This window comes from Centruroides vittatus, unplaced genomic scaffold (assembly GCF_030686945.1).
Source record: "Centruroides vittatus isolate TY-2023 unplaced genomic scaffold, ASM3068694v2 contig_134, whole genome shotgun sequence".
NCBI classification, from domain to species: domain Eukaryota; kingdom Metazoa; phylum Arthropoda; class Arachnida; order Scorpiones; family Buthidae; genus Centruroides; species Centruroides vittatus.
The window spans coordinates 686075-699600 of NW_027120852.1; the positions used below are offsets into that span (position 1 = coordinate 686075).

Below are 13526 nucleotides of genomic sequence, written 5' to 3' on the forward strand. Positions count from 1 at the left end.
AATGCTTTTGTGTAAACTTGTTTCGGGAGGAACGACGAAATTTAATAGGAAACAAGGGATTTGGTATCGTGGATAAAACTCATTTTGTGACCGAGCATTTTCGGTTACCGAAAAATCGCAACGCCACAACGCGAAAATTTGAAACTGTGTTGTCGAAAGAAGCGGGAACAATAAATGTTTAGATAAATATTTATTTAGCGACGGATGAAGAAAGCCGGATCGAATTTCTGAATACAATTCGTTTCGGCGGTACTTCCGGATCCGGTGCCATTCGGTTCGAAAAATAATTTGCCGCAGACGCGAAATTCGGACGATTCGACGTTCTTTAGTAACGTTTCCGGAAGACTCGAGAGATTCGTCTTCACTCCTCCGGTAAAGATTTCGTTTTCTTCCTCCTTGGGAAAAGGTAACCCGGTCGGTAATCTGAATTTTCCTGGTTTATTATCAAAAGGGCACTACTTACCGCCAATCAGACGGCGTCGGGGATAGAAGAAGGGGCGTCTGGTCGGCGGAAGCGGCAGAATTGGCAGACGGGTCGCAACATCCGCTTCAGCCCCTCGCGATGGGCCCTCCTACTCAACACGTAGACGATGGGATCCAGGCTGAAGTTGGTGGCCAACAATACGTCGGCCACTCGGTAGAAGGGGCGCTCCTCCCCCTCCGGATCGGCTTGGGCCATGACGATGGTCACCTGTCGAAATAAAATGTATTTCTTAAAAGCTTTTCAAATAAAATTCCCAGAAGTTCTTCGTGAAATTCACCATTACTTTCAAAAATTTTCTTGTTTGCTTTATTATTCCTTTAAAAATTTTTATATTGATTATTTCAAGTACGAACCTTCTGGTATTTCATACAGTTAGCTGTCACTTTATATCGTTTCTACATTTTACAAATAACGGGAAAAAAACGTAATTGTAAGTTCATTACCGTTTCTGGTCTTAATTTTTAGTGATCACGAGAGCGTGCGGCTTTACGTCTTCGCATTGACTCTCCTCGCCAATTATCGAAAGAATGGGTGGGGAAAATGCGCATTACTTTCGAAATTAATTCGTGCTAATTGCAGTTCAGTTAATCAGCTTCTACAATATCCAATTCTATTCTAGCACCCGGGCAGAATTCGTCTCCTGGAAGATTCGGAGTCAGCTCTATCGATTGCAATGAATGTAAATCAATTCAAATTGATACGGATCCACTATTCGATTCGTCGAATTGGTGATTCTGCTCTATTAGACCAATAAGAAAGAAATTTAGGTGTCGCCTCTCGGCAACACTTAGCCTGGCAAAGGACAGCGAGATCTCGTTCCTACAAAGCCAAGAAGAAGGCGCTGTAAGAACGAGATCTCTCCTATTACGCCCTCTTCGGATAGCGGACCGCCTGCTGCACGCGCGTAGAATAACATTCTCCCGTTCGACTCACCCACTTGGGACCTATACCATTGCCGAGTGTGTTTGGAAAAAGCAAATTCATTCTTGTTCGCGGTTACCGCACCTCCCGTGGCACATTGGTACATCGGAAGGACTCGATAACCGTGGCATATTATCGTAGGTGAAGCCATAGAAACTAATTTTTACGGTCAAAGCAGATAATTACCATTTGGGGCAGCCAACAGACGACGAAGAAGATGCAGAAGACGATCATCAACTTGGCGAAGGCCACTTCTTCGGCCGTGACGTGGTCGAAGGCCAGTTCGTTGCTCTCCTTGCGAACGACGGTGCGGCCGGCACCCGCCTGCCACTTCTTGGCGCCGATTCGACACAGAACTTTGACCACGGCCAAGTTGCATCCCGCCATGATCAGGCACAGGGACAGGCCGAAGCCCAGCATCAGGTAGGCGTAGGCCACGTCTTTGGCCGACCTGGCGAATCTGTATCTGACGCAGACGGGTCTCCCGTCTGTAGCCTGGCCGTCGTAATACAGGCCGAAACCCATCAGAGGTAGACAGACTAACGCCAGCGCCACCATCCACGTGGCTAAGATGACTCTCTTGATGACTTTGTAAGTGATGTGCTAAAATTCAAACAGGAAGGCATAAATATGAGAAGAAACTGAAATACTAAAAAAATATAGAAATTTATTAGTAAAATATGTGTTGGATTTCGAGTTACGAGATCGTTACGTATGGCTAGAGGATTTGTTTCTCTTCGGCGGCGAAATTTTCAGGTGGAATATCCCAGTTGCAAAAAGATATTTTCTAGGGTTGTAGAAGGATGGTCGAGATGGTTAAGAGATTAAGATGGCGGCATACTTTTCTTGGACCCAGAATCGAATTGTAAAGAATGGAAAATCCCTCGTAATTTTTCGGGATAGTTCATCCGGATACGTCGGGCACCGTCCTTCACCATCCGCCCGCCCTACCGTGGGCCTAGCCAAACACACAATGAGCTGGCTAAAAATGGCTCTCGTCGCGCTCACAGGACGGAAAGAGTTTTAAAAAACGGTAAAGGATTCGGATTCGAATCCGATTTGATTGTTACTCTTCTTCCATTTTTCAGTTAGGCCGATCGATCGATCGATCGTCGAGTGCCAGACTATTCAAAATATATTAAACCCGTTCACACTGAGGATAGTCGCAGATCTCGGTTCTCTAACCTCTCGAGTACAAACTCAATTCAATTTGGTGAGATATCGGCTGGATATCCTTGTTTGCATTCCCTTCTCCGTTGAGACATTATAATACTTTTTAAATTAAATTATATCCACACAGCAAAACAGTCTGGTAAACACACTCTTATGGTGGCGATCGACTTCAAGGGAGCGTTCCACCACGCGTGGTGGCCGGCTATTCTCTCCACACAGACTCTCACTGTCCTCCGAACATCTTTGGCCTATTACAGAGTTACTTCTCTGATAGGATCGCCAGGGTTATTGAATCCGGCACCATCCATTATTCCAATAACATCTCCAGAGGCTGCCCTCAAGGGTCTAAATCGGGTCCTTTACAATGGACTCCTCTCCATTACTGACAGGGCCCCCTTCGAGGGAAACCCCTACCTTCAGGCTACGCAGACGACACGGTCGACCTCCTCTCGCACCAAAATCAGGAAGTTCTTCAGAGGTACACTGACAAGGTCCTACAAGCAGTCCACAATTGGAGCGAGGAAAATAAACTCCTATAAAAAAAAAGCCTTTCTATCTCCTTCCCTAAAGGGAACCCCCTCCAAAAGAAACCAATAATCCGAATTAACGGCCAAAGGATCAAATGCGTCGATTCCATTAAATACCTGGGGATTATCCTCGACCCCAAACTCACGTGGAAAGAGCACATATACTATATCTATAAGAAGGCTATTACCACCTGCCACTCTCTAAGAAGTATCGCTAGGAATTACTGGGGATTAGACCACAGGACTTGCCATATCATTTACAGGGGTGCCATCGAGCCCATTCTAACCTATGGCTGTGAGGCCTGGGGATATTCGGTCCTGAAGACCCACATCCAGCGGAAGCTCCTGTCTGCACAAAGGTAAACTGCCATTGCAGTGACTAAAGCCTATAGGACCGCGTCAACGAATGCCCTGCTGGCGATCGCTGGCCTAACTCCAATCCACTTCTTAATCCTACAACGGTACCTAAAGAATCTGCTACTTAAAACCCATTCTAAGGAACTATCTACAACCCAGCTGCACAAAATCATCAAAAATCTCAAGCTGTCAGACGAAATGCATCAGATAATCTGCGACGTGGAAACCTTTGGTATAGACGTTGCCACCAACTCTGATCCGATCCACCCGGCGGAAAACTTTACCATCTCCTTTTCTGCTATCCACAACAGTTTCCCCCAGGGGAAAAATTTTTACACTGACGGCTCCAAATCAGACAACTCCGTGGGTGCTGCCGTTTACCTTGAGGATACTTTTAAAAAGACCTACTGGCAGGCAGTGGCGCGACTTAGGGAACACTGCTCCAATAATCAAGCCGAGTCACTGGCCATTCTCTGCACGCTGCAATACATAAAGGCGAACCCCTCTACCTACCAGAACACAAGGATAAATATTATCAGCGACAGTAGGGTCGCCTTGTACCAACTTAAAAACGCAAACCGCAAACTTCCCATTGTCAAAGACAGTCTCGCTTTTCTTAATGATCTCAAGAACTCTGTCACCATCAACTTTTACTGGGTGAGGGGTCATTCTGGTGTTCCCGGAAATGACAGAGCTGACGCCCTGGCTAAAAACGTGTCTGCCATTTCTACTAACTATCATACCACGCCATTCCTCAGACTAAAATAAATGGTACACTCCGGAATATCACTCTTAGTAAGTGGTAGCACGAGTGAGACCACGGCTCCACCGGCCGCCACACGTATGCTTTCTTTCCTAACATCAAATCTAGGCTCGCCAAACCCTACTTTCGGACCACCCACTCCGTTACCCAAATGCTCACGGCGCACGGTAACTTCAAATCGTACCTGCACCGGTCCTCGACAAGTGCACCGCACAGTGTGACTGTGGGATACCCGAGGACGAGGACCCAATTCATCTCACCTTTACACTGCGCGAATTATCATACTCAACGGACACCCCTTCGTTGCATGGCCGAATCTGAAGGCTTCCATTGGCCATGCCGACCACGTGACTTCCTATCCAGTGAAAAGCTCTTCACAGCCTACAAGACCTTCGTGTCCCATCTGAATTTGTCTAATTACGTCCAAACTATGAAAAATACCAGCTGAACTCCACCTCCATAGCTCATCTAACCTTGTACGCCCAGCTACATATTGTTTTGTATTCTCCTTTTTGGTAACCGTCTCTGTGTATTATACTACCATTATGAACCTCACTCAAATTCCACTCTTCGTTACCATCTAGGGTGGGTCCTACTGTAATTTAATTTCCCTGGCACTGTATTCAGTGCGACTCTGTTAATGGTACCTCAACTCGCGATATACTGTAAAATTTTATGTTTTCGAAATTTATGGAACCCGGCAAGCACTGTCGCGACCTCCCTTCCTCCTCTTTCCTGTCTTCTCCTCTCACTCTCCCCTTTTACAATCCATTCTATCTATCTCTCCCTTTTCCCCATTTTTCCTCTCAGACAATACCCTATGGGTACGCCTTTCATCTTTAATAATAATAATAATAATATTTAAATATTATCTTATATTCCGGTCCTATTTATACGTTACTTAGAAGAGAAGGAGAAATCCTCACAAAATTCAAAAATTTACAGACGAGATTTAAGTGTAATTGATTTTATAGAACTCGATTTGAATATAACAATTGTAAAAATTCTGAAGTTTCTGTGCGAAGTAACAGAACAAAATATGGTACTGTAAAATAAAGTAATATCTTGTATTAGCATTCGATGGTTAACCTTAATTTCGAGTCTGTCGACGGTGGTAACTCGAAAGATTACTGGCATAAGTTCCCACTGTACTTGTGTGTGATAAGGTAAAAACATTTACCGCACTAAAATAAAGTAGTAACTTCTACTTTTGAGAGCCGAATTTTTGGAATCTCCACGTTTCGTTACCCCTAAACCCAAAATAATTAAAAACTAAATACCGGACTGGTGTGGGTGTGTTGGCGTTGGATAGCATAAATATTAAGAAAGAAAATTTGGCAAGACAACTCGCATACAAAGGAACATTTACGCTAGTAAATTTTGGTGGTTAAAAGAGAGGGGTGGGGAGATAGAGGGGATGACATGTCTCGAGTGAGTTAGGACTCGATAAAAATGTTACTGGTTACTGGCATTTAAAATATTTATAAAACCTCGTCTCTGCACTTGAAATTAAGCCATTTTGTTTTTTTTTTAATAATTAATAACATAAAAGTTATTTTTAAATAACACGTCCCGAGCTAATGTCGTAGTGTTTTTTAAAATTAAATATTTTTCTAAATGGAAACTTTTTTATCACCATTCGACAAAATTACTCCTCTTAAACTTTTGTTATTACTTAAATTTTACATTCTAGTATAATTAAATATTACCGAACTTCCCGAATTAAACCCCTTGACCTCCCTCGGTTCCTTTAACGTTCGAGTTCCAGGAAAGTCGGGCCAGAGCCCCGGTCAGACGTTTTTATACTAAATTCCGACGATAAGAAACGTTGCAATTTCGATTTACAATTGTATTTCTTAACTGTCGTTGTAGGCGGGGAATCTTATCTCGCAGCAATTTATCGCATATAACGTAATATACGTTACGTGATATTGCACCGACCGCACTTTTTTTCCTTCTAACGCTGGGATGAAAAGGAAAGCATCGGAGGTAGAAAGCTTTTAAGTGTTTCTCGCTCGACACCCACACAACTCGTTTACTAAGCGAGTGTCATCGGTCGAGAAGACGTTAGTTAAGTTAATGTGAAGATTTAACATTAACAAAAGACGATAGAAGATGAAACGATTTCGGAATACGTTATTAATTAACATTGAAATTAATTTAAAAGATTTAAATCCTTTAATTAGAATAAAATGATATAAATCGTGAAGTTCCAAAATAAAATATTTATATAAAATCCAACGATATTGTAGTGGGAGTTTGAAAATGCTTAGCAAACGAGGAATTAAATTTAACTATAGAATAATTAAACTAAACATTGGTTTGGATTGTTGGCGCGTTAACCAAATGAATGAAGTGGCTAATGAATAGACAAAACTTAAGAGGGAAACACGGCATCCAAATCAGATCCGAATTTCTCCTCCTTCTATTAACAATTTACGGGTGCCGCTCTCTCTGGAAGGAGATCCGCACCCACGTTTTTGATATATAACAATACTCGTTGTTTGGTTGGTGCTGCAAAAAAGCTGGGGAGGAAGGTGAAGTTAGTGAAACCTGTCGATCTTTAAATTAAATCTGGTGATTTTAACCTTTTTCCAAAATAATCCGCACTTGGGGATAACGAGTTCTGGCATCTTTAAAGTAGAAGTGATGACTTTTGTTTGTCGATTTGTTAGTTAGGTTTTGGTAGGATTTGCTGGAGCGTGGCGGAATTCAGAGTTGGCAGCACGACTATGAATTTTTTCAATCAAGCACAACGGCGCTTACTTAATTCTTACTTAATTACTTACATAATTAAGTAAGGTTTTCAACGGGTCTCGATGGTACATACTCTCAGACATGGCGGAAAAAAATGTCAAGTCCACATTTATCTTATTTCTTCCGCTATAAAAATGGAAGATTTTAAGAAAAAAAGGCGATAGAAAATTATTTATCACAAAAGGAAATTTCAAAGAAGTATTTCTGAAGCAGAAAACATCAATTAGAACAGTTTATCTCAAATGAAAACAAACTTCTTTTCAGATTATACAATTCAATTGTTCATAAATGTCTTTTTTCGCCATTAAAAATGAACTGGAAGATATTTCAACCTTAAACTTGTTTGATTTTACACCGGATAACTCTACAAATTAAAATTTCCAGCTATTTCCTTTTATCCTTTCCTCTCGAGAGTTTGTTTTTTTTTAATATAAAGTATTTACTTCCGTTGAAATCAATAAAACTCGTAATCACAATAATTGTTTAATTTATCTTCCTACCCGAATGAGCGATGGCCCAGGCCGAAAAATCGCGTAAAATATCTATCAAATTATTTCGTTAAGATGACGACTCTCTTCCCGATCCTCCCAAACTAATGTTTGGTCTCGATTTTCATCTATCTATTTTGTTTCCTGTGTTTACGGGTGGTACAATACGCGAGCTTACGTACAGGAACCCCATAGAAAGTTTTAAGAAGCCAACGGGTGCTTAAAGCTTCCTAGTGGAGTGTGTATTCGCACGCGTTATATACCTTAACGAGACATTGATCTATAAAGCAGTTTACAGAGGATGATATATTTGGAATAAAAGTACGTTAGTGTGTCTGGATGCCGCTTTTTAATTAAAATTCTTATATACTTAAGACGAAAGAGATCTACAAACAGAATTTTATATCCCTAATTATAATGTTTTTAGAAAGATTTCTAATTACATTTAATAAAATTTGGTTTAAAAAGTAGTTAAATTAAATAAATCCAGTGTTAAAAAATAGAAACGTAATTATAATGATATAAATTTATAATACGAAGAGAATCGAATACACGTGGAAACCAAAGAGCCTTATCGATCGGTGCGGATTATATATAAATATTTATAAGATACATTTTAAAATGTTTGAGAAAAAATATGTAAATAGGTAGAAAGGGAAAGAATGGAGATCAAACGGAAAATACATAAACTAACAATGAAAACAAACACGAAACTAGAGAAGGAAGTCGCAGCCAAGGATAAAACTTATTTAAACATTCCAAAACCCGAATTTCGTAAATTCTAGTTTATTTGCTGACAGTGGAAATATCAGACTCGTTTATCGGTGTCTCCCCCGCTTTAACACGGCCCCGTTTCCCCTAAACTCCGGGTCAGAAATTAGCATTGGAATTATATAATGTCCCGCAGAGTTGGCCGACATCGATTCCTTTTACGCGGCTGCAAATTAAAATCGTGACAGTTAAATTGGGGTGCGAGCGAAGAAGTGGTGGGAATTTTCGTTTCTTCAAAATTTCAACGTAAAAGTGCCCAGACGTCTCCTTCTTTCCACGTTAATTAGTTATTAATTTACTCGAGGCGTTAAATATTTTAATTTACACAACTCGCTTTTAAATTCGTTTAATCGCTAATTAATACGCAATTAGCCGATTATGAGTGAATTCCTTATCTTAATTAGTTAAAAGGTGTTTACGAAATTTTACATCGTGTCGTAATAGAATTTTCTATTCATTTTTAAACCTCGTAAATTATACACTGTAAATGCAAATGACAAAATTAATTGAAACGCGTAACACAAAGAAAACCTTCCTATACATACAGATGCAAAACTTCTAGAGATTTTCCGGATTTACAGGGAATTTCTAGGATACAGTATAGAGATAGGGGTGCGGATTCTACCTGTTGACGGGGTGGAAAGAGTGCCAAAACTATTCACTCGACTTTTACATAAAAATAAAGTACCGATCGATGGTTTTCTAGTTACGATATTAGCGGTTGACGTTCTATTTATACAATAGAATTGATTAGACCACTAACGTTAGACGACCGTGCCTCGTCCTTCTACTCGACACTCTCTTATCGATCGACATTGCTTTTTCTCTTTCGCTTCCACCCGAAAGCCTAACACAAAAACGACGTTTGTTTTTGTGTAACGTCAAGAACTAACCTTCTGTTTAATGTTTTCCGGCAGTAGAATTTGTCTTTGTAACTATAACATGCTTTAAATTACGATGTCGTAATTGTACTGTACATATTTACAACTTAAGAGTGTTCTATACTTAGTGTTAAATGGGAGATGGAATCGAGCCTCGTTTAGCGCTGTCGAGGGTTCTTATGTTTTAACAATGCTTCCTAGAGACACGCAAAAAATATTTCGAGTATGCGAGAACATTCTTGTACACTGGATAACTAATTATAGTGGACAATTCTCCCGGAAACCCGTCGTAAAGCGAGAGCTTAAAAATCTAATTTTTCGGTAAAACCGGCAATTATTTTATTGTCGTATTGTCACAATGCCGGTCGGCTATTTTTAATCATATTTTTTAATTTTTTTAATTTAAAATATACGCTCTCCACCTCGAATTAGTGACTTGCCCCTGTACATCATACTTTTCCTTTAACAATAAAGTCGTGCCGGTCGTCTAACTGCTTTTGAGGAAAATTTGAAATTTTGAATTGAAATAACGTAATTTTCGATTTACACCAGACGTTTATGTATAGTTAATCGGGATCTTCTGCTCCTAATATTTCCCTATCTGCTGTTGATTTTAATTCATCTTACACTAATCTCGAAATTGAGGAAAGACAGACAGATTTGTCGAATAAACGAGTAAATGACCTAAAGGATCCTTCTGTCTCTGCGGTAAATATCGACCCCCGCAGAGTTGCTAATCGCTCTTTATTTATATTGAGAAAATTTACTACCAACTTAACTTATCGTCTCGATGCACTAACGAGAGTCGAGTTACAACACGGTTAATAGTAGCTTCGTTCCTCTTACGTCACTAAATTCCAGCCCCGTCTGAACAAAAGACGTCACTCGGACGTAACGCGTAACAATTAATTCTATTAAGTGTGACATTCTTGAATTTGGAAATTTTGTTTACCGAAATGGAGGAGCCAACGAGTTACGACCGGCCGGGAATGTCACCGGAAGAACACCGAAATGACAATGCGTTCTTCTATTTTGGGTGGATTGCGTGACAAATGAACGTAATTACGCGTTATCTTTGCTCGTCTTTGTCTCTTCGTCTCGTCGAAGGTTAAAAGGATCGTTCGTCTTCTTCCGATCTTCCTACATACCAGTTTATCCCGTCCATCGATTAAAGGTAGGGGTGTCTAAAATACCCCGTAGTGTAAGGGGACCTCTACTGTACTTCTTCGATCCAATCCCGACTAATTTCTGACCCACTTCGGCGGTCGAAAATTAGCCACTTCGACAGTTAAAAAAATTTCGGGTCCCGATTTAGCCCCCTTAAATCAGCAGCGTAAGCCCGATGGCGTGTTTCGCTTAACGATTGCTTAAGTGTTTTCCTACCTTCATACGTAATTAACGCGTCAATCACACGAAGTCGAGCGAACCGGAGTGAGAAGTTGGAGAGAATCGAAAGGTTGTATTCTCTAGAAACACCTCCGCGTGCAGAAAATAGACATATTTTCTTCAAATATCCTTATCAGGGATTAAGAAAGACGATCGACTCGAGAAGAATCCCATCCCCAAAGAAATAGGATAAAGAATCGACAGTAAGTTTAAGATTAAGAAACTAAAATGGTAAACAATTTATATAAAACACCCGCCTACGTAAGACAATGACGATTAAGGAAGAGTATAACAATCAAATATTCGGTTTAACGACGCAAGTTGGCCCTCTTACCCCGGTCAATAAGTAATTTCGTTAATTTCTTCGCCGATTGCCGTACAGGGCGCATCTACGTTGCGTCGCAGGTAAGACTTTTCTGTCCTTTACTAAATCGTAAAGCGTCAGTCGCGTAAATTTATTACTTAAATGTCACTTCTGCGTCAAATTCCGACGACGAAACAATCGTAACATTGGGCCAATTATTCGTAAATTATCGGCAAATAAACTATCTCGACACCCGCGTTATTCGTTGTTTTTTCGTCGAAACCAACCGTCGTCTTTCTCTACGTCGTCGAATTGATCTTCGCTCCCGAAAATATACTTTTTGGGATGCTAGATTTTGAGACGGCGCGAGACCGGCGCCGTCCCGTCGCGGCGCGCCATATCCCAGCGCGTGCACCATTCCGGATAATAGTAATACGTCGTTCTCGTTTCTACGAAAAGAAGAACTCTAATTAACACCCGTCTTTTGTCTCGCTCCATTTCTGACGTTTTTTTCGGCGAGTAATTAGACGTAGAACGAAAGCGCGTCGCCGCGAGCTCTCCGAAGCGACGTCGCGCGGGATCGACGCTGGCGGTAAAATATAACACGAAATTGTTATTATAATCTACTTTTAAACTCACAACCCCGATATAACGTACCCGCCCCGCAATAAAGTTTCTCTTCAATCTCGATTCTTCCGTGGGGATCGAATCTTTGATAAATGTATCTATTAGAAAATGTGGTTTATCTTCGGTCCATTCTCGAATTTTGGACGGAAAAGTCGTGAAATCGATCAAAATAAAGATAAATTTTAATAAAACCGCGAAATAGAGTGATAAAAATCCAGCCGTGTCCTTCTTTTATCCCTTTTAAGAAGCTTTCGGAGAGGTTAGAAGCGGTAAAAAGTGATAAAGTAGAGGAGGAATCGACGAATAGAAGAAATTTTAGATCCCGAAACCATCAAAACATTTAAAGTATTTTAGAAATGCTAAATGCTCGTCCGTTGTTTATCTGACCAATCCACTCGCTCTTTGTGTCCCTTCTCGAGACGGTAACCACGTGACCACCGAGAGCGATTGTTACCACACACTTAACCGTTGTCTATCAATTTTCTAAGCTCCGGAACTTCCGGAAAAGTTTCTTCCTTTCCGGAACTTCTTCGTATCTGTATCGAAGGACTTCGCTAGTTCCTCGAGCCAAACGACAGTAAGTTCGACGAGAGAGAGAAGGAAAGTGTCGGGGTGGACCCCTCGTCTTTCGAACGGGCTAGTTTTCTTTTTAAGGAGAATCGAATAAAAGAAGGGACTCACCTTATGGTAGAGAAAGGGTCGAGCCAGAGCCAGGTACCTCTCGACGGCCATGACGGCCGCCACGCACCCCGACCAAAGGCCGAAGGTCCTGAGCAAGACGCGGAGGGCGCAGAAGACGGAAGTGGCCACCCGGCGAGGGTCGAGATACAGGCGAGCGTACATCAGGGCGAAGGAGCCCAGGAGGGCCAGAAGGTCCCCGACCGAAAGACAGCGTAACATCAGCGCGTGCTTTTCGTTGGCTCCGGCTCTCGCCTTGGCCAGAAGAGCCAGAGCACAGACGTTGCCACCGACGCCCAACAGGTAGAAACAGGTGATGAGCGCCTGTCCGGGTAAAGACACGTGTCTGAGAGACGAGTCGGAAGAATTCCAGCTCCGGGTCATCTTCCAACCTTCGGCTCTTCCGTCCTCCGACGATTCCCGTTCTCGGCTTGCGCAGACGCCGAGCGGCGGCGCGCGCCGCCCGCCATCGGTGCGGATGCGATTTCGGGTCCGAACCCGCGACGGACGTGTAATTCCCACTCGGGCTTACGTCTACCTGCGTGGGCGTCTTCTCCACATATTTCGCCCCAAAACGAACGGGATAAATGGAAGTGGGACGAATCTCCGAGGACACGCAATATTGAGACAGATTCCATTTTAAAGTCGCGAAACACCAGGCAATAAAGGTGGAATCTGACCGACAATAACAGAAAATTGAAAAACACCATCGAGGTCGATCCGGCGCGCGCATTTATCAAAAAATATATCGAGTTACAGACACCGAACGATTCTTACGACACAGCGCGCGGTGTTTGCGCCACAATATAATTTCCTGTTTTCCGGAAGTGGCTCGGATGTTCCGCAACCCCCGATAGGTTTAATTACGTAACGGCCATTGTTTCCGTCTCCGGCGCCTTTGTTTCCCATACGCCGCATGCAAGTCGGAATTTAGTGTCTAACTTAAACAATACCAAATTAGGCTGAAGTTTTAAGACATTTTTTATATCGGCTATGTCCATCGGTCAAAAAATGACCCCCGAGATATTTGGACTGCGGAGACCTCGAAACGTCGAGAAATGGAAAAAATTCGGGGTAATTTCTGTATGTGTTCACCCTCTTTCAAGCTTAACTCCCGTGTTTTTTCTCGAAAATTTCTAAACTTTTACAGGGAGGTTTGTTTATTAGGGAGATCGATGATATTAAACTTTGATGGTTAAAGGTCAATGGGTGGGAAGATAAGGGAAGTCGTGTGCATTTCCAGTAGGGTCGGACTTAATGACGATTTTACTAGTTATTAGCATTTACAATTCTTTTATAAAACTCTCCCTACCCTCGAAATTAAGCTTCTCGCCGTTTTATATAGAAATATAAAATGTTTTAAAGATAAGATATGGTAACAGATGGCGCCAGAAAATTTCAAACGTCGC

The 13526-nt window shown here is 41.8% G+C and overlaps 1 protein-coding gene across 1 annotated transcript; it reads right to left on the reverse strand.

Annotated features, from left to right (window-relative positions):
- Nucleotides 1-212: 212 nt before the first annotated feature.
- LOC136990784 (prostaglandin E2 receptor EP2 subtype-like) lies at nt 213-12608 on the reverse strand. Its single transcript, XM_067289218.1, has 3 exons — nt 12121-12608; nt 1592-2008; nt 213-691 (listed from the first exon to the last, which is right to left on the reverse strand). Exons 1-3 carry the CDS (start codon nt 12499-12501, stop codon nt 470-472), a joined length of 1020 nt encoding a protein of 339 aa, XP_067145319.1. The 5' UTR covers nt 12502-12608; the 3' UTR covers nt 213-469.
- Nucleotides 12609-13526: the final 918 nt, after the last annotated feature.